Below are 27,910 nucleotides of genomic sequence, written 5' to 3'. Positions count from 1 at the left end.
TTCTCAGGATCAGCTGCTCTCTTCAGAGCCAGCAGCCAGGAAAGATTAAGTCCACTGAAGCTACACCCACAGCCGTCCCTCCCCCAGTGTCTCTGTCCCAGGGAGATGAGAGTTTTATCTGTAAGCCCCTGGCTGGGGCTGCTGCATTTTCTTCAGAGATGCCCTGCCCAGTGAGGAGGAATGTAGAGAAGCAGTCTGGCCACAGCCACTTTGCCACACTGTGGTGAATCCTGCCCAGTCAAAACCTCCCAGTCTCCATAGCACTGTCAGGGGAAACCACCTACTAAAGCCTCAGTAATGGCGGATGCCCCTCCCCTAAACAAGCTCCATCGTCCCAGGTCAACTCCAGACTTGTGCTGGCAGTGAGAATTTCCAGCCAGTGGTTCCTAGCTTTCTGGGATCCATGGGAGTGGGACCCGCTGAGCGAGACCACTTGGCTCCCTGGCTTCAGCCCCCTTTCCAGGGGAGTGAATGGTTCTGTCTCGCTGGCATTCCAGGCACCACTATAGTTATGAGAAAAACTCCTACAGCTAGCTCAGTGCCTGCCCAAACAGCCACCCAGTTTTGTGCTTGAAACCCAGGGCCCCGGTGGTGTAGGCACAGGAGGGAATCTCCTAATCTGCAGATTGCAAAAACCATGGGAAAATCATAGTACCCGGGCCAGGTAGCACAGTCCCTCATGGCTTCCCTTGGCTGGAGGAGGGAGGTCCCCCAATTCCTTGCACTTCCCGGGTGAAGCAACGCCCCACCCTGCTTCTGCTCACTCTCTGTGGGTTGTACCCACTACCTAACCAGTCCCAATGAGATGGATACCTCAGTTGGAAATGCAGAAATCACCTACCTTCTCCATTGATCTCCCTGGGAACCTCAGACCAGAGCTGTTTCTATTTGGCCATCTTGGCCCCTCCCCGAAACTGCCATTTTTAAAACCATCAGATCTCATGAGACCCATTCACTATCACAGAACAGCATGGAAAAGACTCGCCCCCATGATTCAGTTATCTCCCACAAGGCCCATCCCACAACACATGGGAATTACAGGAGCTACAAGATGAGATTTGGGTGGGGACACAGAGCCAAACCATATCATTCTGCCCCTGGCCCCTCCCAAATCTCATCTCTTCACATTTCAAAACCAGTCATGCCCTCCCAACAGTCCCCTAAAGTCTCAACTCATTTCAGCATTAACTCAAAAGTAAACAGTCCAGTGTCTCATTCGAGACAAGGCAAGTCCCTTCCACCTATAAGCCTGTAAAATCAAAAACAAGTTAGTTACTTCCTAGATACAAGGAGGATACAGGCATTGGGTCAACACAGCCATTCCAAATGGGAGAAATTGGCCAAAACAAAGGGTCTATAGGCCCAGTGCAAGTCCGAAATCCAGCAAGGCAGTCAAATCTTAAAGCTCCAAAATGATCTCCTTTGACTCCATGTCTCGCATCCGGGTCACGCTGGCACAAGAGGTGGGCTCCCACAGCCTTGAGCAGCTCTTTCCCTGTGGCTTTGCAGGGTGTAGCCCCACTCCTGGCTGTTTTCATGGGCCAACATTGTCTGCAGCTTTTCCAGCTGCACAGTGCAAGCTGTCAGTAGATCTACCATTCTGGGGTCTGGAGGACAGCGGCCCTCTTCTCACAGCTCCAGTAGGTGGTGCCCCAGTAGGGACTCTCTATGGGGGCTCCAAACCCATATTTCCCTTCCTGGCTGCCATAGCAGAGGTTCTCCATGAGGACCCTGCCCCTACAGCAACTTCTGCCTGGTTATCCAGGCATTTCCATACATCCTCTGAAATCAAGGTGGAGGTTCCCAAACCTCAATTCTTGACTTCTGTACACCCACAGGCCCAACACCACATGGAAGCTGCCAAGATTTGGGGCTTCCACACTCTGAAGCAACAGCCTGAGCTGTACCTTGGCCCCTTTTAGCCATGGCCAGAGCAGCTGAAACACAGGGTACCACGTCCCTAGGCTGCACAGAGCAGGGTGGTCCTGGGCCCAGCCCATAAAACCATCTTTCCTTTTAGGCCTCCAGGCCTGTGATGGGAGGGGCTGCTGTGAAGACCTCTGACATGCCCTGGAGACATTTTCCCCATTGTTCTTGGGGATTAACATTTGGCTGCTCGGTACTTTTGCCGGCTTGAATTTCTCCTCAGAAAACGGGATTTTCATTTCTATTGCATTGTCAGGCTGCAAATTCTCCAACCTTTTATGCTCTGTTCCCATTATAAAACTGAATGCCTTTAGCAGCACCCAAGTCACATCCTGAATGGTTTGCTGCTTAGATTTCTTCTGCCAAATTCCCTAAATCATCTCTCCCAAGTTCAAAGTTCCACAAATCTCTAGGGTCGGGGCAAAATGCCACCAGTCTCTTTGCTAAAACATAGCAAGAGTCACCCTTGCTCCAGTTCACAAGTTCCTCATTTCCATCTGAGACTGCCTCAGCCTGGACTTTATTGTCTATAACAGTGTCAGCATTTTGGTCAAAGCCATTCAGCAAGTCTCTAGGAAGTTTTAAACTTTCCCACATCGTCCTGTCTCCTGAGTCCTCCAAGTCTCCAGGAAGTTCCAAACTTTCCCACATTTTCCTGTCTTCTGAGTCCTCCAAACTGTTCCAACCTCTGCCTATTACCCAGTTCCAAAGTTGCTTACACATTTTCGGGTATCTTTTCAACAACACCCCACTCTACTGGTACCAATTTACTCTTTTAGTCTGTTTTCATGCTGCTGATAAAGACATACCTGAGACTGGGCAATTTACAAAAGAAAGAGGTTCATTGGACTTAACAGTTCCACGTGTCTGGGGTGGGGGGGCCTCACAATCATGGCAGAGGGCAAGGAGGAGCAAGTCATGTCTTACATGGATGGTGGCAGGCAAAGAAAGAGAGCTTGTGCTGAAAAACTCCCATTTTTAAGACCATCAGATCTTGTGAGATTCATTCACTATCACAAGAACTGCATGGGAAAGACCCGCCCCTGTGATTCAATCATTTCCCACCGGGCCCCTCCCACAACACCAGAGGATTATGAAAGCTACAAGATGAGATTTGGGTGGGGACACAGAATCAAACCATATCAATAGTCAAGTTCACATAACCACACATAGTCGTTTCCTAATGTAAAAGAGAAAAGAGAGTGGTGTCATGAAAACAATGACTGATTCCACTTGTAGTTCATGCAGTTCAAATAACTACACAAGCTTTTCCTCATGACAGCCATGATACTTCAGTTTGTAGCAGATATGCTTTATGCAAACTTCCCAGTTTGTCAGATAATATTAAAAAGAAATATAAGAGTTAAGATTTAATAAAATCAGTAATTTTTTATTTTTTTCAATGTGGATATTCTCAAGTGAAACTTTTTTACTGTGATGTGAAGTATAGGTTAGTGCTACTCCTTTGATTCATGCTAAGGTTTCAGCAGTTTTATCCACCATTGCTTTTGCACTATCAGTGCCAATATCCACTCAGTGAAAGAGGTCAAATAACATTTAAATAACACTTTGATATTATTATGAAAATAGTTGTGACCTCACCAATGGACACCTTAAAAAGGGTCTTGATGACCCCCAGGATCCATAGACTATACTTTGAGAACTGCTTCCTAAACATCCAAGATATGTTGCCCTTGCCCACTCTACTTTCTTAACTCCACCCCTTATTAATTCTTACCTTTGTTGTTTTTATAGTTCCCTAACTGGTCTCCCAATCTTCAGTCTTTTTCTCTTCCTTAAAAGTTCCTAGAATACAAATCTGATTTTGTTGATACCCTATTAAAATCTTTCGACATGCTCCAGCACAATTGGATAAACTCCAGATTTCTTCATAGAATATAAAAGACCCTTTATTATCATACCTACCTTAGTAACCTCTGTTCCTGTCAGTACTTCCTAGTCTTTGAGCCAAGCTGAATTTACTGGTAATTCCCTGAACACATCATGGTTTCTACATGATTTCTACATGCTATTCTTCCTAACTGTAATACTCTTTTACTTCCCACCTATCCCTCTAATTGTACGTCATTTTTAAATCACCTTATGTCACCACCTACAAAATTTTATATTAGAATTTGTTATCGTACTTGTATTATAGTCATTTTGCTTATATGTCATTTTTTCCTATTAGATTGTGAGCTGTTTGAGGTCAGGAACTGTGTCTTTCTTTGTATTCCCAGTACTTATCAAGGGTGAGGCATACAGTAGTCATTTAATAAATATTTGAGTGTTTAAATGAACTCCATCAAAACTGAAAATACAAATTAATTCCATGGTATTTCATTTTCTTTTCCTTCTAATATAGTTCTTAGAGTTGCTAATTAATAATAAAAAAGGCCACAGATGAGAAAAAGAAAAAAGTGTGTGTGTGTACATATATATATGTACACACACATACACAGTGTGTGTGTATATACACGAAGTGTATACACTGTGCATATATATTATATATAATATATATGTCTCAGCCACTTTATTGGATGAAGCAATGGATCTTTATTTCCATAATTTTTACTATAAGATTCAGGGGAACATTCAATTTATATATGTTTTTGAAAAGTTGTAATGAATTACATTTTAAAAAATTAACCTCCTTAATTTATTATAACTCAGTCCCTAATCAATTTAGACGTTTTTTCCTAATTTAGAATTCTTAATGTGGAGGCAAAAATGCCAGGATATTTCCATTTTTTATTAATATTTTAAAACTACTATCTGGGAATATTAGGATTATTAAAATTACTTTTTAAATGTGTTCTATACATTGTTTTATGAGAAAACTTGGTTGATTCTATTTTGGTTTTGAGTTTAGTACAGTAAAATAAAATCTTGTTAAAGGGACTTCTATCAGAAGGGTACGTAACTAGAAATCCCACTTAACAGAATCCAGTAATATATATCATTTGTCAGCTAAAACAACCTCGTTGAAAAGAAAACATTTTTTTCTAAGATTTTATAATGTATAAAACTTTAAAAGTTAAATTAGGCCTGGTGCAGCCTGTAATCACACCTGTAGTCCCAGTGCTTTGGGAGGCTGAGGCAAGAGGATCACTTGAGGCCAGGAGTTTGAGATTAGCCTGGGCAATATGGTGAGATCTCTGTCTCTGCAAAAAAAATTTGTTTTTAAATTAGCTGGGCACGGTGGCACACGCCTATGGTTTCAGTTTCTCAGTAGGCTGAGATGGAGGAGCTCTTGAGCCTGGGAGGTCAAGGCTGCAGTGAGCTGTGATTGTGTCACTGCCCCCCAGCCTGGGCAACAGAACGAAACCCTGTCTCTAAAAAAATAAATAAAAATGAAATTTAAAATGTACATTTTTTTATATTTAAAAATTTTTATTGCCCACCATTTGTTCTGCATAATGCATTGTAGATATATATATTTAGATAAATCCAAATCACCTAAAAGCAAATTTTGTAGATTATGCTTTTCTGCCTGTTGACCATTTCATTGTTCGTTAGCATAATATTTAAAAGTGAATCATTCGGGGCCTCACTAATTTAAAATTTACAATGACTGAGTCACTGGACTGAAGCCTAGCTTTTTACAGCCCCTTGCCTAGATGTTGCCTAGTAAATTAAAATAACATGTTTACAAAATTACAAGGGGAAATAAAACTTTTAGTGACCTTTATGTACTTAAATTATTGCTGTATTATAGATTTGTTGATTATAAGTCATGCCTTTAATACATACTTGTTGATTAAAAACCAATAGTAATTGCAGTTTCTTCAAAAAGATTCTGAATTAATAAGGTATGTATACTGTAGTCAGATTTATGACTTTTCCCTTTGGCCAAATATAGCATATTGGGATTATGCTTGGAATTATTTTATCTATTTTGTCCCCATTGCCTTAAATTTTTAAAAATTGGAATGTTCTCTGATCTCTGTGTCAGTGTTGTACATAATTAGAATGCCATGGTGTACCAGTGAGAAACAAAGTAGAATAGTTTAATTCCATTGACTGATGGAAATTGATGGTAAAATGTTAAAAATGGTTACCTAAACTCGGAAATGGGTATATGTAGTTAGTAGATTTATAGGAATAATAGCAAGTCGCATATTTAATTTGATAAATTTTATTTGAAAATAGTTCCCTTTTGTACTTTTATGTTTTTATAAGGAATAATACATTCAGAATTGAAAACCAAAGGATAATAGTGATTTTGCTCATAAATCTATTTTTCAGCATTCATTTACTACAAACATTGTCATCTGTTCTTTTATTTCATAATTAATTTAAAAATTCTTCATTTTTTTATCTAATTTAACATTTTCATATTTTTAAAGGTCCCCAGGTGCATCCAATTTTTCAACTTTACCAAAGATCTCTCCTTCATCTCTATCAAATAATTATAACAACATGAACAACAGAAAGTAAGCACTGAATCTTAAAAACTCTTTGTTTAATTGATCACCCTATTATGGTTGCAAAAAATCTCTTGTATCTAAAATTTAGGATAAAAGTCTTAATGCATTAAAATTGGTTTTCTTTTAAATTACCGGTCAGTTCTTCCATGAGTAACAACAAAAAAGAAAGCAATTAAATTACTTCTTGATTTAATACATATACTGAAAGAAATAAAACACTTAAAATTTTTTATATACTAAACACTAATCATTAAAATATATTTAGAAGTTTGTTAGAACACAACTTTTTAGGAAGAATTTAAATTCAGATGTCATTTTAGAACTAGATGTGTAATCACATATAATAAAATATTTTTTAAAAGTGTGTATCAGTGATTCTCAAGTGGAAAGCACACAATAAATTTTTGTTTATGAAAAAGGCAATCACTTTTTCTTGAGAAGTTCAGAAAAACAATGTCCTTACCCCTTGCCAAATAAAATTTAGAATCATGGAATTTATAAAAATTTTATTGAAGTGTGTGTTATATTGCTATAAGAAAAACAGTTGAAAGTCAAGGTTACACAGCTTCACTCTGAGTGTATTATCTTGTATTGACTCTGAGTGTATTACCTTGAACATTGACATGTTTTTTTAATTCAAAAAGGGAAAAAGAAAACCTTTATTATTTGTAATTAGCCCAAATTATGGGAAGAATATTGATCTAGAGATATTATCCTCCTTTTATTTTTTTTTGACATGTATAGTGCCGTTTATGGATTAGATTGAAAGTATTTAGATATTTGCACTAACATATTAGTATTAGATATTTATCTAATACTGATACTAATTATGTATTACTATTATACTAATTAAAAATTTTAGTATTTAGATTTTTTTCAGTTTCTAAATGGCATCTGATTATCTCAGTGAGTAAATTCTAAAAGACTGAAGCTATTTGTGAAATAATCTTTAAAATTAAAACACCAATAATTAAATTAAAACACCAATAATTAAAACACCAATAGTTAAATTTATTATCTAACAGCTCAGAAACAGATCTTTGTGTAAAAAGAATTTAATATGATCAGGAGGCATTGTAGACTAATACGAATGGGCAGATTATCCAGGAAATATGGTTGAGAAAATTGGCTCATATCTGAGAATTCTTCTCTGGAATTTTAAATCCAAGATAATTGTTAAGCATATTTAAAAAGGAAAAATAAATGGAAAAAAGAACTTGTTACAAATGATAAAGGGTTTATATTCTAAATATATCAAGCTCATAAAAATCAGAAATTTTCTAAGACAGTCTTAGAAACACTGGGCAATACAAGTAAAGGAATTAAATAAGGGACAAACTTTTTTTGAGGTAGGATCTCACCCTGTCACCCAGGTTGAAGTACAGTGTCATAATCACAGCTCCCTGCACCCATGACCTCCCAGGCTCAAGTGATCCTCCCACCTTAGCCTCTTGAGTACTTGGATTACAGCACACGCCACTACACCCCGCTAATTTTCTTTTTATTATTTTCATAGAGACAGTCCCACTATGTTGCCCATGCTGGTTTCGAACTCCTGGGCTCAAGCAATCCTCCTGCCTCAGCCTCCCAAGTGCTGAGATTGCAGGCATGAGCCACCTTGCCCAGCTGGGATAAATATTTTACATTTTCACATTCACTACTGATTAGAGATATGTAAATTAAAACCATGAAAAACCCCATTTGCTTTCCCTTACCTCAGTCACATTGGGAAAAATTAAACAATGACATGTATTTTTATAATGATTCTGAGTGTTTGGAGTACTAGAATAATTTTTTCTAGCAAAATTGTTTACCAATATGAATCAAGAACATTTAAAACGTTTACATTCTTATTTCAGTAATTCATAAAAAGATATGTGCACTATGTGTAATAATATTACAACATAGTGTAATACTAAAATACTGAAGACACTGAATATTCAGAATTACACTGCAGTATCTTCTCTTCTATTTAAAAATGTATGTGCACAGGCCAAAAAAAAAGAGTGAAAATAACCCCTCGTAATTTGGTTTGTATTGCATGAGAGCTTTAAGTAAACTTACCAAGTCATTTTTTCATACTAGATAAAATATTACTTATGATTTACTCATTGCAGATGGCTCTCATATTTACTGTAAGAGAATTCATTTACAGGTATTTACAGTCATTCTTTGGAGAGATTTTTAACATTGTATATAGACTATGTTGAATGTAGACTATATTTTGACCAGAATTACCATATTGGTATGAGTGGTCTGGTGTGTTTCTGGTTTTGTTCTGTTTGCATTCTTAGTAAATACGTGACAGTATAATCTAATCTCAAAACCTCTGACTGCAGAAACTATTGAGAGAAATTAGAGTCTTAAATTTGAATGATTCTATCATATGACTACATTATATTTTTAGCTATTTATATTTTTTTAATTCAAACACTAAAATAGCCCTGTCATATTATGGGATTTTAATAGCGAATAGTCACTGAGGTACCATGAAGCTGTGAACCATTTTGAGCTTAAAAGTACATTTTTATGTATGGATTGTCTTTCTTAGTAAGTAACAGAACTTAAGCATTCGTAAAATGGAAAGTTTTTTTTTTTTAACTTTAAAAAACTTGAATTCTATCATATTTAAACAACTGTTTTACATACAATTTATTTCTTGAATTTCCATTCAGCTCGTGGGAAGACTTCAGATAGAAATAGCATAGTTTCTTTAAAAATATGTAAAATAGGTAATGACCTTTTTGGATTAAGTATGTTTTTGAAACCTTACGTATGTGGAAATAGTCTACAAGTATAAGTAATATATTAAAATCAATAGTTTATGAAATTTATTTATAAATTCAAGATTTAACCCTACACTGATACATTTCTAAGATATAAAATTTTTATTTCCAGAAGTAAGAATATTTTTATAAAATAATTCCAAGTAATAAAGTATACTTGGAATTATTTCATTTAAGTTTAATAAGTTTTTATTAAAAACCAGTATTATGAAAAATCCATTACTGTAATATAGTTTACCTTGTGTCATAATTTTACCTATTAGTCCCTTGTGTATTTGGTTTTGCCTCAGTTATAATTTAAGTACATTTTTAAATATCTGTCAGATTGTCTTTCTGGTAATAGTTCTATAACCTGTATTTTTCTGCCCTGCTATATTTGCTTTGGTATATTACTAATACTGCCTTTAAAAAATATTTTTAACGTGTTTATTGTCTCAATTTGACATTCCAAATGCAGAACACTTTTTTATTTTTCTGTTAATTCATTTATATCTTTTTCTTTGAAATGAAAATGATTCCCTGTATGAGATTGAGCCATGAACAGGAACTGTGAATTTTGGAAACTACCAGAGCTAGCCATCTGGCTCTTGATAAATTTGTTAGCTAAAAGCATCATTTCATTAACTGTAAAATGGGCATAATTATAGTTGTGAGGATTAAATTATATATTTATAAAGTCAGGTGTCAGTGCTAGTTTAAAAGTCAATCTGACATCTTTTATGGAAAGGTAAGGTTCAATTTCACAAAAAAAGTGTATTTTTAGTGTATTTTTATTAAGGATAGATATAATACAGAATTGATCTAATATAGTATTAAAATTCCCATTACTATTACTGTAAATTTATTTTTGCAAAGTAGCATAGCCTTAAAAGATGATGACTAGCTTAAGATCTTTAGGAAATAATTAGTAGACATAGTCATGAAAGGTACTAGAGGCTATCTTTAGGGCCCAGATTTTCATATATTTTTTGAATTATATAAACTGCTAGTTTTGATATTTTCCATGACAAGCCTTAATATTTCATTTAGAGCACACATAATATGTGGATTGTAAGTGACCAATCAAGATAATATTAAAGTATCTTAAATTCATTGATTTTCATTATCATTTTGAGCATCTAGACTATCTCAATCTTTGAGCAAAGTTGTAGATATTATTTAGGGATTTAGATTTTTTTAAAAACAAAACCAAAAAACTGCTTTGCAAGTAAGTTTTTTGTTCAGTTCTCAGTAAATAGCAATTTCTATCCCATCAAATTCCATCATGTTGCTGCAAAGAAGAGTAGAGCTTCCAGCATCCCTTTGTGTTACACGTAGGGAGAGACAGGATATCTGAATATATACTTATGGAATGAGCATGTAAATGTGCTTTTAGTCTTTTCACGTGTGTGTGTGTGTATAGGCATGACCATGCATTTGGGCATACTTTCCTGTGTGCTCTGGCTGCTTAAATTTTACTATGATTTTATAGCCAGAAGTTTTTTCTTCTCTGTAATGTGTAGAATGTGTAGAAAATGAAAGCCTTGCATTTTTTAAAATAATATACAGCAGATCTTCATTTTTAGCACTACTTAAACTTATAAAAGAAAAACAGGATTTTTTTTGTACTTCAGCTTTTTGTTGTGTGTACCCAAAGTTAGATTCAATAATCCAATTATGAGCAAAAATACTTAAAATTGCTAATAGGCGCTTTGTACTTTATTAGTTACTAGGAATATGAAATAAAATGTGAATCATGGGCTAATGATTTGCCAAAGAAAGATGCGTGAATTATATTTTTTGTGTTTTGTTTTAGTTTAAGTCAAGTAAATAGCTATAAGTCTAGCAATTCCGAATTTGAATTGATCAATGTTACATTTCTTTGGCGCCTGCTGTTTTTATCTCAGGGTGGATTATTTTTTCAGAGTTGAGGAGTTGACCTTTTTTGTTTGTAGGAGAAAGGAGTGTTTTTTTAAAAAATGCAAAAACATTAGTAGGCCAACATTGTATGTGTAATTTTAGGTTGGTTTGGTTTTGTGTGTTTTCTCTGGGGGTGGTGTGTGTGTGTGTGTGCGTGTGTGTGTGTGTGTGTGTGTGTGTGTGTGTATGTGTGTTTACTAAAGACTTTCTTAGAACAGGTAGTATAGTTCACATAAAGTTTTATAATAATAAAGTGAGAGTGTCCTATGTGGAATAATAAAGTGAAGTATTTAAAATTATAAGAAAAAACTACTTTAAAAAAAGTAATACCAGGAATAAATTATAGCCAGTTGTGAATTGCTAGAGATACTGATTTATCATGCTCATTTATAAAGCTGTTCTATTTATAGCATCATTTGCTTTTAGGAAAGATCTCATTCAGGTTTTTTCTAATTAATAAAAACAGATTGAAAGCATGCTTTTGAATTATATCCAAAATATTCATCATACATATTTTATAAGATGACCTATTAAAAAATAAGAAAGAATCCATTCTTTTTCACAAAATTATTTTTTATTATATGCGAAAGGAAGAGGGATCGTTTAACTTATTTTCTTCTTTCTAAAAATTATACTGATTTTGTAACTTTTAGAATATTACAGTTTTTTAATATTAACATTTAAATTATCTTGAGGTTATATTTATCTAATTAAATAAACTACATTGTTCTGAGAAACCAAAAGAAAGAAAAGGCAAATAACACTGGGATATACTTGCGTGGAATCATTTTTGCATTCCTGTTCACCCAGGCTATTTTCTGCATTTGAATACTAGTTTTTGCTGGTCTCGCATAGAAACTATAAATGGAATCTTCAGTGCATCATAACAGTGAGGTCACAGTGGCCTTGGAAATCTCTGCTCTTACCTGTAACTTTTTAAAGCATAACTCTTACTGTTTCTACCATTTTTATTCTATTACAATAACAGAATGCAAAGGGTCATAAAGGAGATGATTTGTTGCTGCGGGTGGTATTTAAAATCTGAATGTTTTAAATTTGATGGAGCAATGGGGAATGGAGCAAGCTGTAAAGCTGCTCTAGTTAATCAAAGGTAGAAAGATATAATAGTGGTTTGTATTGGTTGGTGTGGTATATGAGAGTTATTTTGTTGATTGGATAAGGAGTATCTTAATTCAGGGTGAGTTATTTTGTTTGAGGGTCAAGTCTTTAAAAAAGTATCTGAGTTGAGTACTTTACAAAAGAAATGTAATGATCAACCACATATCTCATAAATAGGCCTAAAGTACTCTTTATTATAAATATGTTGTAATATAATTGGCTGCATTATGAAAATTTTTTTTCTTCCAGTGTGAAAAACTCAAATTACTGTCTTCCATCATATACTGCTTATAAGAACTATGATTATTCGGAACCTGGAAGAAACAATGAACAGCCAGGCCTCTGTGGCCTAAGTAACTTGGGAAATACGTGTTTCATGAACTCAGCTATTCAGGTAGGTCTTTGTAAACAAAATGAAACTCATGTTTCATGGAAATCTGTAATACAAGAAGATAAAGTTGGGTTTTTCATGCCAGAACATGAGTATATGTTTTGAAAGTTCATTTTTCATGGAAGATTTAAGCATACATATTTGACTCATTCATTCTACTACTGGTAGTAGAATATATGTTTCTCAATTAGGTGACATGTGATTGATTAACATAATGTACAAGATTATATTTGCAAAAATATAATATCAGACAGAAAACTTAAGCTGTCTAAAAAGGGAGGAAAAAGAAAGCAAAACTAGTGAGTTCCCTCCATTATTCAGTAGAAGTCTGTTGCACTTTTTTTTTCTTTTTTTTTTTTTTTTTTTTGTCTTAATGGGAAATTAAAATTTTAAAAAGGAAAATCTTGGGAACTTCTTTATCTATACATACTTTAACAAATCACTTTCCCTTAAAGGTCTTTTAATTTGGGGATATAAGAGATAACTACCTTTCCCCTGCCCCCACCCCCTTTTTCTTTTCTTTCTGCTCTAGTCTGTATCCTCAACTTGTTAAATATTTATGTCTTTGATTGATTCTGAAGTAATGAGAGAGATATATTTTTTAATATCACTGTTACTGTGTATAAACTTAGGGCTGGTTATTTTATTCCCCTTTTACAGATAAAATTTCTGTGTTTATAAAAGCTCAGAATAATGGCAAACCATTTTTGATATTTGAATTTTAACCTTTTTTTCGTCAGTCTCTTTTGTGAATTCTGGATTTTTAGTTTTAAATCTAAACTTTTCTGTTCTCTATTCATATTTTTTTGTTGAATCTCCTATGCCCAGGAGGCAGCCTCAAAAGATATAGATTAAATGCAGGGTATAGATTGATAAGGACATTATTAGACATCTTTCTCACTATCTGAGAAAAGGATGACTCTTCACCATTCAGTATTCTAAGTGAATCTTTTTGTACATCATCATTCATACAGCTGTTTCCTAAATTAACCATTGCCTTTATAGCATTCTTGGAAATTAGAATCTGTCATACACTATAGGCCAGGAGTTAGCATCCTTTTAGAAACTGAATGGGGAAGGCATAATCGATTTCTGGTATTTTGCTTTAGAGTTGAACCACTTGGGAAGTGGCCTATCTGCCTAAGCAGATAGGTTAATATATAGGTTAATAAACTCTTCCTTTAAATCTTCAAGTGAGTAATCCTGCTCATAGTATAGTGTGAATTACTTTATTCAAAATAGTTTTTCAAGAATTCTAGCTCTAGTTAGACATAGAGACAATTTAAATTTTTATCTTTATTTTTCTAGATGAGGAAGAAAGCCAAAATGTATTATTATCCTAATAGTTAAATAACAAAGTAAAGTACATGGGTGCTTAGCTTTCAGAGATAGGAATGGGACAGACAAATTATAATATCTGTTGGACCATCTCTGGAACATGTTTTATGTAAATTGTGATTATACCAGTACTAGAAAACCCTGTTCTCAGATCATGAAGTTATATTAATTTTTATATACCTCTTTATCCTTGAACTGCCAAAATTACTTTGGTTCCAGATGCTTGATATCAGCTAGAGTTTTTTTTCCTAGTTTAGAAAACCAATCTTGGTGCTTTTTCATAAATATTAATAAAATATTTCAACAACATAGGGATTCAAAATTTGAATCTGTCAGGAGAGCACAAGAGTTTGTGTTGATGCTAATCATTCATGGGAGGCTTGGGCCAGCATTCAGACTAAATTCCTTCTAAAGCAATACACATCCTAGTTTTCTGTGCCTTTGATACATCTGTTTAGTATTGTCTGCATATGGTTAACTGCAATTTCTCAGAAATAGGTATTCAAATTGAATCTTTTAACCAGCTAGGTTAAGCTAGATTTGGCATCGTTTAGCTTTCTTGCATGTTATGTTTAAGGTGTGAGGATCTTCAGTTTATTCATTTTTGCTTCTATTCAAAACTATTTTATTAGAATAAATTGATAGCTCTATTGCAGACCCTCCTAATATATTTTACCATCACGTATTCCATTTCATCTGAGACACAGCCGTGAGCGTGATGGTTTATAATTTTATGGTAATAGCCATAAAATTTTTTGACAAAAATTTTAGCAGTGAGTATTTTAAGCAGTGGATATTATTTCATGATTATAGCTTTATTTAGTTGGAAACTGTATTGTCTCTAAAATAAAATTCTTCAAACAATTTGGAGAAGAGAAAAATGAGTTTTTACTTGTGCAGCTTTAGCTTTTAGTTCACATCTGGAATTAGAAAAGCTAGGCCTTTAGTTTTATTTTCTTAAAACTTCCATGATTTTTAATTGATTAAGATGTCAGCTCTCGAGCTGAAAATTGACTGTAAGAGGGAGTACAAAATGGTGGCAGTAGCCTTTACTCCTCTATTTCACAAAAATTCATGTAGTTCATAGATCCAAAAATAAAAAGGGTAATAGATAACTAATAGAATAGATTCTTTAGGTTTTGTCAGATACTATTTCTTCAGTTATGCTTTTTTCAAGTTTCCTTGTAACTTCTTTGAAATTGAAGACGTTCATGAATTTTAGAAAATATTATCAAATATTATCTCTACTGACAATTTGAATTTTAATGTAACCTCTTAAATTAATTCAGTGTCCTCCAAATTTAAGTGATCATTTCAGCACATCAGGTGGTATAGTATTAACATATGTTAAAAAAAAAAAGTGTAAAAAGTATACTTTTTTAATGTAAGCGTGGGTTATACTTAGCCCATCAGTAGCCTTGAGATAGTGAAATCTTTTGACCACACATGATTAAAAACTAAGCAGCACCAATCTGAGTGTGATTTAACATTATTACTGTTATTATTTAATTTAATGATATTGGTACTTAAGATTTTCTGATGTAATGGTATGAGTATTAACCTTGTTTGGTGAATATGGTACTGCCATATAGCACAGTAAAAAATAACAATACAACAGTTTGTCCAGGCATGGTGACTCATGCCTGTAATCCCAGCACTTTGGGAGGCCAAGGCGAGTGGATCACCTGAGGTCAGGAGTTTGAGACCAGCCTGGCCAACATGATGAAAGCTCGTCTCTACTAAAAAATACAAAAATTAGCCGGGCATGATGGCGGACACCTGTAATCCAAGCTACTTGGGAGGCTAAGGCAGGAGAATCGCTTGAACCCGGGAGGCAGAGGTTGCAGTGAGCCAAGATTATGCCATTACACTCCAGCCTGGGTGACAAGAGCAAAACTCCATCTCAAAAATAAATAAATAAATGACAATTTAAAATAATGTGAATTTTAAAACAATGCAGTATAACAATTAACATAGCATTTACATTTTATTAAGTATTATAACAAATCTAGAGATGATTTAAAGTATATGTGAAGATATATGTAGGTTATATACAAATAACAACACCATTTTATATCAAGAACTTGAGCATCTATGGATTTTGGTATCCCCAAGGTGGAGAGGGGGGCTCCTGTGACCAATCCCCTGTGGATACCAAGAACAACTGTATATCCTGACCTTATGAAGATTGTAGCCTAGATATTGTGATTTTCAAACGCTTTGTATTTTAGCATCAAAACTTTTTTTTAAGTTACCGTGGAAAGTTTAATTGTGTCCCCAATATTTAAGTAGATATGGTAAAATTGCTTTGGTTGGGTGAAGTTCCCAGAACCCCATCTGCTTTCCTTTACTTTCCACAATGGCCCCAGAAGCTTTCTCATGGATCCCAGGACTCTGAGGAACAGTTTGAAAGCCAAAGTCTGGCTTGAAAAAAAAAAGAAAGAAAGAAAGAAACACATAAAAAACTAATAATACAGATTAAGATCACAGTTTATGGAGTTACACTACTTGGATTAAAAACATGGCTTTCCTGCTTATTATAATAACTGTATTTCCCTAGACAAGTTAATTCCACAATTCATTTTTCTCATCGTCTGACAAGAAAATAATAGTACCCTATCTTAGGAGTTTTGTAAGGGTTACGTGAGTTGACGGTTTTAACTCGTAGGATGCTGACTGGCACATTATAAATACTGAATACATATTATGTAGAAATTATCTCATCTTTTTTTAAAATTCAGCAAGTTAAGCAGAATGACTCTGGAAAGATTCTGTTCTCCATAACCGTTGTATCTGTCCTCTTTTCTTGAGTCTTTTTCCACGTGGACTTTAGTGGACTAAGAAGAAATAGTTGAGTGTACTTTTATTTTTCATATAGTGTTATTGCAGTAATGGTATTTATCAACCCTTTAATTTCTGAACTATGCTAATTTAACTCTTCCTAGGCAAGCTGATAAGGAAGGGATATAATAGCATAGAATTGTTTATGAATATTCTATCTGTAGGGCACTAGGAAATTCAAAATTGTTGAGTTTGGTTACCCCTAGCCCCTGCCTCCTGAGTAGTTATGATTATAGGCATATACCACCATGTCCCATTGGTTCAAATAATATAATAAGATAGTTTTCTAGTTCCCTAAATCTGTTACTCCATCTAGAGAATGCCCAGTTTTTAAATTTTGCATTATTGGTGATAATTTTAATTAGCATTAGTTCAGTAGATTCAAGAGCACTTCAACCCTTGTCTTTTTCATTGTCAAGGCCTACCTAGGAGGCTCATGGTTAGTTTCCTGGATGAAGCATCTCCTCAGATGGATTTGAAGCAGGGGAGTAATGTGGTCTTTTCCATTGGAAAGCAGCATGGCATAAGATGGTTATTTTCAAAATATTTACTTGGACATAATAGAGCTCCTTAAATAGATTCTAGGAAGTCATTGAAAACAATGATACTAATCATAGACTTATTCATTATTCCTGTCATAATATATAAAATAAATTGGGATTTCAAGCATTTTTAAGGTCAGCTTTTTTTTCTATGATCTGTTTATTAGGAAAAAACATGATTTCAAAAATTTAGAAGAATGTTAAATAGAAAGTTTAAACTTTTTTAAAGATTTCATTTAAGAGAATAAGTAATACTACACAGAAATAACATTTTTAAGAAACTAGATAGATCTTCATTACATTGTAAAACAGAGAAAAAGTTATTTCTGAAGCTGTTATTTCTATGTTACATTACTTCAACTAGCCTACTCTTACCTTGAGACTTTCTTTTTGCATTTATTGGAACTCAGTTTCTTAGAAGTCCAGTTTAACACTAAACCTTCTAATTTTATTTAAATTACCAACCTTATATTTAAATGAATATAGTTTTCATCGTAAAAGGAAAAACCTCACTTCTGAGGCACAAAACACTTTTTAAAAAATAGTTTAGGATCTTATATTTGTTCTGATAAACTGAGAACGTGGCTAATGAAAAATTTAAAACTACTACTTTCTAGGTCAGGTTTTCATCCTAATCCAGGATGTTAAACTCAATTATGTGAGTTCCTTTCATGTTATGTGCCAGAAATTACATAGCAAATTGTCATCAAAAATATATTCAATCCTCTGTCAAATGACAACTCAGTCAGGTCATCTATCCATTTTGATAAAAGCAAAAAAAAAAAATGGAAACAACCTTACTTGCATTAGAACCATTCATTTTTCTCAACATGAATACCAATGTTTTTACTTTTCCCTTTGGACTAGAATAGCCCTTCCTTTTTGAAAGAGAACAGAGGTGGGAAAGAAGAACCTACGTTCTCAGACAGATTATTTTAAGAAAGAGTATATATGGGATAGTTCTGTAAAAAGTTAGTGTTCACAACTAGGGGAGAAATGGTATCTCTAAAAGAATGCCTTGCACTTGTGTAACTTGGCTAATAATGATTTGTTATGAAAACATGCCTTTCTTAATCTCAGATGGAGACATGAGATTTGATTTGTCGCTGTTCACATTCTTCTCAGTGAATAAGCAAAATTCCCTAAGATTAGTGCCTCTTTCTGAATTAGGTTTTTATGTGTTTTATCTGTCCCTAATTCTGTAATAGGAAAATGACATAATAGAGATCTTAGAGAAATAGAGAGGTTCTTTTAAAGAGTTGTAAATTATTACATCTAATTCTAAAATACAAAGTGGTTTTACTATCCTGGCTAGGAAAGGCCAACACCAATTTAATAATATACTTATTAGATAGTATTGTAGTGACTACATCTTATAACAGAAGTTATTAATGTAATTAGGCTGAAGTATCTTGTATCAATTATTATAAATATTTCAAGGATTTTTTTTGTAATTAAAAGCAAAACAAAAGAAATGTCAATCTGTAGTCTGTAATGGGAACTACAGATTTGCTCCCTCCCTCCAAGAAAATAAAAGGAAAGAAAAACCTATTTCAGGTTTACTTCTCTTACTTAAAATCAAGCAGCTCATTTTTTTTATGTCAAAATGTTTTCTAAAAGATTACCATTTACTTCTTTACAATGATTTATAAACTATTCTGGGCAGGGAGAGGGTCAGTGAGTTGGTTACTTAAACCATTGTTCGATTAATAGTAATATCTAAATCAATTACTAGTTCTCATATAAACCCATATTAAAACATTAACAGCCCTGTATTGAACCTGCAGCCTCTGTTTAAGAGCGGTACCCTTCTTTGCATAATGCAGGTTATTTTTTTATATTGTTTTTCACTTAATTTTCTCTTCACAGAGGTCTGTGAGTTAGGGCATAAGAATCTCTATTCCACTAATGAGGAAATTGAAGCAAGGAAAGTTTGATTTCCAGTCACTAAGACAAGTTATTATGAGTTGTTATTCAGTACATTTTGAGATAATGTATTTTTTTGAAATTATGCCAATCAACCTATAAGAAATGCTTATGTTTTGTTTTTTGTGGTAAAATATAACAATTTGCCAGTTTAACCATTTTAAGTGTATAGTAACATTAAGTATATTCACATGTTGTACAATTATTAAAAATGTTTTTATGTTTAGTTCAAATGATTGGCCCCCATAATACAAGATGCTCTCATTAAGTAACATTAATGTTGTGCCATTTAAAACAGTTTCCCTAGGAGGTGATATACACACTTACTCATTCAATGTTCAGAATGTTAAAAACTATTCAAGTACTCCTTTTGGAATTGCTTTTATTCTTCTGAGTATCACTGGTGGATATTTTTCATCCTTCAATGACAAAGTTGATTTTCGAAAGCCAGAAGTTATTCAGAGCACTATTTTCAGAATATTGTAGATTATCAAGCTGGGTAATTTTTTTCAAGTAATTCATAAGTAATGAATGACTTATGAAGTCATTTACTCAGCAAATATTTATTGAAGGTCTATTAGGTGACTCTCACTCTCATAATCACTAATTATGCCATGATGAACAAAACAGTTTTTTCCCATGGAGTTTACAGTCTAATGAGGGAGACAAATATTAAATCAATCATGAATTATGATAAGTATCATGAAAGAGAAAGTAGAGTGCTAACAGGAGCTTGGAGAGCACCTGTTTTAAGCTGGGTGTCATATTTACCAAAAGTAACATGAGCTTTGACCAAAGAATATGTATGAGTTTGGCAGGTGAAGTTAGAAGGACCAAAAACATGTGCAAAGCCACTAAGAAGGGCAAGTTTGAGGAATCAGAAGTGTAGTTTGTGGAATAATGTATGAAGGGGAGTGAGACAAAATGAGTTTGAAGGAGTAGGCAAAAGCCAGATCATATAGGGAGAATTTAGATTTTAATGTTACAAAGGCACTAAAGGTTTCAGGCTACTATCTTCTTATCTGGTTCATTCCATTTGTCTGCTAGCTGGTTTCTTTGCTTCTATCCTTACCCTCCACAATCTGTTCTTAAAAGAACAGCCAGCAATTCGTTTCAAACCTAAGGCATTTTCTATTACTTAGGCAGTAACACAAAATGCCTTCTCATTTCACTCAACGATCAACAAAAGCCAGAGTCCTTAAAAAAAAGTACAAAGCCCTGTAGGATCTGGCCCCATGCTAGCTTATTTCCTATCACTTACCTCCATGCTTACCTTGTTCCATTCTCACCCTCACACATGCCAAGAGCGTGCCTGCCTTAGGGTCTGTGAACTTGCAGTTTCCTATACCTGTAATGTTCTTCCTCTAAATATATATATTCTGGCGCTCTCACTTCCATTAGGTCGCTATTATCTATCAGTGAGGTCCTTCCTCAGTCACCCTGTAAAAAATAATGACTGCCCCACATTCCACACAGTACTCATAACCATCTGGCATGTTTTATTTCTATTAGGGTTTTTTGCTTGTCTGTGTATATTCCCCTACTCCCAACACAGACACCCTCTCCCCGCGTCCCCACCCCGTGCTCTCTCTCTCCCTCTCTCCCTCTCTCCCATGACTGCTGGAATTTTGTTGTAGTCACTGTTGTAGCCCCATTGCCTGGAATAGTGTCTGGCATGTAGAAGGCACTCAAATTAATGAAAGGTGAAGGGAATCACAAGTGTCTCTCTAGTTTTTGGCTTATATATCATAATGATAGATGTAACCATTTAATGAAATTCCAGAGTAGTAGGAAGAAGAACATAGTAGGAGAAGTAAATTTGGGGTGGGGAGGAGATTATGAGTTAATTTTAGGCATGTTCAGTTTGTGATGTCTGTGAAACATCCAAGCAGATAGATCATAGACAGTTGGATATTCTAGTATGGAATGTAGATCAGAGGCCTAAGCTGGAAATAAAAATCTGCGTGTTGTAGGTGGTGGTTAAAATCATGGAAACGGTTGTTTCTAAATGAGGGTATCTATGAAAAAGACGTCCGAGAACTAAGCCCTGCAATACATTTGAATGGAGGAATGAGACTTCGTTTGCAATAGGAGGAAAGAAAGGGATTACGGATGCAAGCAATGTCTAGATTCTCTGATGGCTTCCATTATCCCCAAAATACAAGACTAGATCATTAGCTAAGAATGAAAGGGTAAGAAGATTGCTCAGCAGTATTGAGGTCTCATTTGATATTGGAGATCATCAATTTAGAATGGTATAAATGTATTCACTTGAAATTTTTTCCAACAATGTTCAGTTGCATGGTGCATAAAACAGATGCCTAGATTCATCTAGAGTTGGAAAGAGAAAGGGGCAAAGGAGTTATTAATAAAAAGCAACAAAACTTGTTTTCTTGTTTGTATTTATTTATTTATTTAGTGAATGGAATTTTTTTTAATTTTTCTTTTTTATCATATTATTATACTTTAAGTTCTGGGGTACATGTGCTCAAAATGCAGTTTTGTTACAAAGGTATACACGTGCCAAGGTGGTTTGCTGTACTCATCAACCTGTCACCTTCATTAGGTATTTCTCCTAATGCTATCCCTTCTCTAGCCCCCCAACCCCCAACAAGCCCTGGTGTGTGATGTCCCCCTCCCTGTGTCCATGTGTTCTCATTTTTCAACTCCCACTTATGAGTGAGAACATGCAGTGTTTGATTTTCTGTTGTTGTGATAGTTTGCTGAGAATGATGGTTTCTAGCTTCATCCATGTCCCTGCAAAGGACATGAATTCATCCTTTTTTATGGCTGCATAGTATACCGTGGTGTATATGTGCCACTTTTTTTTATGCAGTCTGTCATTGATGGACATTTGGGTTGGTTCCAAGACTTTGCTATTGTGAAAAGTGCCGCAGTAAGTGTATGTGTGCATGTGTCTTTTTAATCAAATAATTTATAATCCTTTGGGTATATACCCAGTAATGGGATTGCTGGGTCAAATGGTGTTTCTAGTTCTAGATCCTTGAGGAATTGCCACACTGTCTTCCACAGTGGTTGAACTAATTTACACTCCCACCAACAGTGTAAAAGCATTCCTATTTCTCCACATCCTTTCCAGCATCTGTTGTTTCCTGACTAATGATTGCCATTCTAACTGGTATATGAGATGGTATCTCATTGTGATTTTGATTTGCATTTCTCTAATGACCAGTGATGAAGAGCTTTTTTTCATATGTTTGTTGGCTGCATAAGTGTCTTCGAGAAGTGTCTGTTCACATCCTTTGCCCACTTTTTGATGGAGTTGTTTGTTTTTTTCTTGTAAATTTGTTTAAGTTCTTTGTAGATTCTGGATATTAGCCCTTTGTCAGATGGATAGATTGCAAAAATTTTCTCCCATTCTGTAGGTTGCCTGTTCACGCTCATGGTAGTTTTCTTTTCCTGTGCAGAAGCTTTTTAGTTTAATTAGATCCCATTTGTCAATTTTGACTTTTGGTGCCATTGCTTTTGGTGTTTTAGACATGAAGTCTTTGCTCATGCCTGTGTCCTGAATGGTATTGCCTAGGTTTTCTTCTAGGATTTTTGTGGTTTTAGGTCTTACATTTAAGTCTTTAATCCATCTTGAATTGATTTTTGTATAAGTTGTAAGGAAGGGGTCCAGTTTCTGTTTTCTGCATATGGCTAGCCAGTTTTCCCAACAACATTTATTAAATAGAGAATCCTTTCCCCGTTGCTTGTTTGCGTCAGGTTTGTCAAAGATCAGATTGTTGTAAATGTGTGGTGTTATTTCTGATGCCTCTGTTCTGTTGCATTGGTCTATATATCTGTTTTGGTACCAGTACCATGCTGTTTTGGTACCAGTACCATGCTGTTTTGGCTACTGTAGCCTTGTAGTATAGTTTCAAGTCAGGTAACGTGATGCCTTCAGCTTTGTTCTCTTTGCTTAGGATTGTCTTGGCTATGCCGGCTCTTTTCTGGTTCCATATGAAGTTGAAAGTAGTTTTTTCCAATTCTGTGAAGAAAGTCAGTGTAGCTTGATGGGGATAGCATTGAATATAAATCACTTTGGGAAGTATGGCCATTTTCACAATATTGCTTCTTCCTATCCATGAGCATGGAATGTTTTTCCATTTGTTTGTGTCCTCTCTTATTTCCTTGAGCAGTGGTTTGTAGTTCTCCTTGAAGAGGTCCTTCACATCCCTTGTAAGTGGTATTCGTAGGTATTTTATTCCCTTAGTAGCAATTGTGAATGGAAGTGCACTCATGATTTGACTCTCTGTTTATCTGTTATTGGTATATAGGAATGCTTGTGATTTTTGCACATCGATTTTGTATCCTGAGACTTTGCTGAAGTTGCTTATCAGCTTAAGGAGATTTAGGGCTGAGATGATGGGGTTTTCTAAATATACAATCATGCCATCTGCAAACAGAGACAATTTGACTTCCTCTTTTCCTGTTTGAATACCCTTTATTTCTTTCTCTTGCCTAGTTGCCCTGGCCAGAACTTCCAATAATATGTTGAATAGGAGTGGTGAGAGAGGGCATCCCTGTCTTGTGCCAGTTTTCAAAGGAATGCTTCCAGTTTTTGCCCATTCAGTATGATATTGGCCGTGGGTTTGTCATAAATAGCTCTTATTATTTTGAGATGCATTCCATTAATACCTAGTTTATTGAGAGTTTTTAGCATGAAAGGGTGTTGAATTTTGTCGAAGGCCTTTTCTGCATCTGTTGAGATATTCATGTGGTTTTTGTCATTGGTTCTGTTTATGTGATGGATTACTTTTATTGATTTGCATATGTTGAACCAGCCTTACATCCCAGGGATGAAGCCGACTTAATCATGGTGGATAAGCTTTTTGATGTGGTGCTGGATTCAGTTTGCCAGTATTTTCTTGAGGATTTTCACGTCGATGTTCATCAGGGATACTGGCCTGAAATTTTCTTTTTTTGTTGTGTCTCTGCCAGGTTTTGGTATCAGGATGATGCCAGCCTCATAAGATGAGTTAGGGTGGAGTCCCTCTTTTGTATTGTTTGGAATAGTTTCAGCTGCTCTTTGTACCTCTGGTAGAATTCGGCTATGAATACATGTGGTCCTGGAATGTTTTTGGTAGGTAGACTATTAATTACTGCCTCGATTTCGGAGTTGTTGTGTTTTTTTGTTTGTTTTTTGTTTTTTTGAGATGGAGTCTCACTCTGTCGCCCAGGCTGGAGTGCAGTGGCGTGATCTCAGCTCACTGCAAGCTCTGCCTCCCAGGTTCATGCCATTCTCCTGCCTCAGCCTCCCGAGTCGCTGGGACTACAGGCACCCGCCACCACACCTGGATAATTGTATTTTTTAGTAGAGATGGGGTTTCACCATGTTAGCCAGGATGGTCTCGATCTCCTGACCTCGTGATCCGCCTGCCTTGGCCTCCCAAAGAAATTTCAGACTTTTTTATGGGCCTATTCAGGGATTTGACTTCTTCCTGGTTTAGTCTTGGGAGAGTGTATGTGTCCAGGAATTTATCCATTTCTTCCAGATTTTCTAGTTTATTTGCATAGAGGTGTTTATAGTATTCTCTGATGGTAGTTTTTATTTCTGTGGGGTCAGTGGTGATAACCTGTTTATCATTTTTTATTGCATCTTTTTGATTCTTCCCTCTTTTCTTCTTGATTAGTCTGGCTAGCGGTCTGTTTTGTTTATCTTTTCAAAAAACTAGCTCCTAGATTTCATTGATTTTTTTGAAAGGTTTTTCGTGTCTCTGTCTCCTTCAGTTCTGCTCTGATCTTAGTTATCTTTTGTCTTCTGCTATCTTTTGAATTTGTTTGCTCTTGCTTCTCTAGTTCTTTTAATTGTGATGTTAGGGTGTCAATTTTAGATCTTTCCTGCTTTCTCTTGTGGGCATTTAGTGCTATAAATTTCCCTCTACACACTGCTTTGAATGTGTCCCAGAGATTCTGGTACGTTGTATCTTTGTTCTCATTGGTTTCAAAGAACATCTTTATTTCTGCCTTCATTTCATTATTTACCCAGTAGTCATTCAGGAGCAGGTTGTTCAGTTTCCATGTAGTTGTGCAGTTTTGAGTGAGTTTCTTAATCCTGAGTTCTAATTTGATTGCACTGTGGTCTGAGAGACTGTTTGTTATGATTTCCGTTCTTTTGCATTTGCTGAGGAGTATTTTACTTCTAATTATTTGGTCAATTTTAGAATAAGTACAATGAGGTGCTGAGAAGAATGTATGTTTTGTTGATTTGGGGTGGAGAGTTCTGTAAATGTCTATTAGGTCTGCTTCGTCCAGAGCTGAGTTCAAGTCCCGAATGTCCTTGTTAATTTTCTCTCTCATTGATCTGTCTAATATTGACAGTGGGGTGTTAAAATCTTCCACTATTACTGTGTGAGAGTCTAAGTCTCTTTGTAGGTCTCTAAGAACTTGCTTTATGAATCTGGGTGCTCCTGTGTTGGGTGCATATATATTTAGGATAGTTAGTTCTTCTTGATGCATTGATCCCTTTACCAGTATGTAATGCCCTTCTTTGTCTCTTTTGATCCTTGTTGGCTTAAAGTATGTTTTATCAAAGATTACACAACTCCTGCTTTTTTTTCTTGCTTTCCAATTTGGTTGGTAAATATTCTTCCATCCTTTTATTTTGAGCCTATGTGTGTCTTTGCACATGAGATGGGTCTCCTGAATACAGCACATTCATGGGTCTTGACTCTTTATCCAGTTTGCCTGTGTCTTTTAATTGAGGCATTTAGCCCATTTACATTTAAGGTGAATATTTGTTATGTGTGAATTTGTTCCTGTCATTACGATAGTAACTGGTTATTTTGCCCATTGGTTGATGCTGTTTCTTCATAGTGTCAGTGGTCCTTACAATTTGGTATGTTTTTGCAGTGGCTGGTACTGGTTGTTCTTTCCGTGTTTTTAGTAGCTAATTTATTTAGCTGACTCAACAAGCATCCATTGAGTCTCTACTATGTGCCGTGCATTATTCTAGACATTGGCATACCCAATTTTAAAAGACAGTACTTGTCCTCTAGAAGTTGATGTCTAGTGAATGAGGTAGACCTATAAATAAGATATAATATGTTATATAATAGAAAACATGATCAGCAAAATGTCATGGAAGCAAAGTTCTTTCTTTGAGTCTATGGGACATAAGTGAGGCTGTATCAGGAAGGTGAAATTTGAGTCACATTTTTATTTCATTTATTAGAGCACATTACTGTCCATTATAACTTATATGTTCATTTGGTCATAAAATAGAGAATTACCAGGGATGCAAATTAAAACATTATAGCTTATGCTAGTTTCTACATTTTTTTCACCTCAGAAATTCCCGTATCAGAAATCCGTTTTGCCACAGCAAAAACACATTGTTCACACACTCAATAAAAACGTATTGGAATCCTTTATATGCCAACTGGTTTTTTTTTTTTCCTGCTACCTGATTTTTTTATTTTTTCATGTGCCAACTATTGATGCTTTTTCACACATGTGCCAGCTCTAAAAAGAGGAGTACCTAAAATATTTTGAGCAATATATAATGCTTATTCTTAATGCCTCAATTATATACCGGATTTGGTGTATATCACATAATGCTGCTTCTGTTATTTACTATATTTGATACGTAATTGAGGCATTATGAATAATTTCTAGGGCTTTTCTAAGTGCAGTTTTCTATACTTTGCCAGGAGAAGACTTCTAATAAGTATTTTTAAAATGAAACAAATTTGTGACAAAAATGTTACTTTTTTAAATAAGGAAATCCTTAATATTAATAGTAGAATGAAACATACATTTAGCTTCCTTTTATACTTACAGTAGTATCATTGTATAATAACATACCAAAAATATATCTGTCATCATGATGATACCTGGAACCCCTCTTACCATCCCTGAGACCTGTTACCTTGTTTACTCTTTGTTTTATTCTTCTTTTTTGTTTGGTTTTTTGAGACGGAGTCTCACTGTATCACCAGGCTGGAGTGCAGTAGCACAATCTCAGCTTACTGCAACCTCTGCCTCCCGGGTTCAAGCGATTCTCCTGCTTTAGCCTCCCGAGTAGCTGGGACCACAAGCGTGCACCACCACTCCCGGCTAATATTTGTATTTTTAGTAGAGACAGGGTGATCTGCCCGTCTCGGCCTCCCAAAGTGCTGGGATTACAGGCATGAGGCACCACGCCTGGCCTTGTTTTATACTTTTAACCTCACCTCTTCACTGTCTTTCTTCCTTTCAGCGTATATACATAGTCAAGTCTTTTTTCATCTTGGAAGTAGAGTGAGGGAGACCCATGACCTTGAACAGGATGATCTGTGCTTTCCCCTTACTTTCCCATCTCCCATTCAATAGTCCTTATCTCACCATAGCCTCTCAGCTGCTTAGCATGGTAGGTCAAAGCATGGATTTTGGAACTAGACTGCCTGTATTCAAATCCTAATTCTGCCACTTACAAGCTGTGTGACCTTGGATAAGAAACTTCATAGTTTCTTCATCTGTAAAATGAAGATAAAGTGCTTAGGAAGTGCTTGGCACATGTAAACATATAAAAATATCAAATACTGTTATCATTACTGTTATCATGATACCACCCTATAGAAATTGCTTTTGATTAGCTCACTCTTGACCTCCTGTTTGCTAGGTTCCTTGTACCCCCTTTACCTTTGAGAATTTGACATCCATCTATATACTAATATCCAAAATTTCCCTCATCCGTAATTCTCTCTTCTGAATTTCCCTCCAATATGT

General features: G+C 35.2%; 1 protein-coding gene across 8 annotated transcripts in view; it reads left to right on the top strand.

Moving 5' to 3' along the window:
* USP15 (ubiquitin specific peptidase 15) overlaps positions 1-27,910 on the top strand; it is a 144,523-nt gene that overhangs the window by 82,748 nt on the left and 33,865 nt on the right. For 5 of the 8 annotated variants that reach the window (XM_509182.9, XM_063785512.1, XM_063785510.1 and 2 more), the window contains 2 exons: positions 6,276-6,362; positions 12,410-12,554. In XM_509182.9, the coding sequence (XP_509182.2) occupies positions 6,276-6,362; positions 12,410-12,554 (232 nt within the window). The remainder of the gene's footprint in view (positions 1-6,275; positions 6,363-12,409; positions 12,555-27,910) is intronic. The other 3 variants (XM_001166420.8, XM_063785514.1, XM_063785511.1) reach the window with 1 other exon arrangement.

Source organism: Pan troglodytes, chromosome 10 (assembly GCF_028858775.2).
Source record: "Pan troglodytes isolate AG18354 chromosome 10, NHGRI_mPanTro3-v2.0_pri, whole genome shotgun sequence".
In the NCBI taxonomy this organism is placed as follows: Eukaryota; Metazoa; Chordata; class Mammalia; order Primates; family Hominidae; genus Pan; species Pan troglodytes.
Note: the sequence above shows the minus strand (reverse complement) of the source record. Positions and strands in the feature narration are given on the sequence as shown.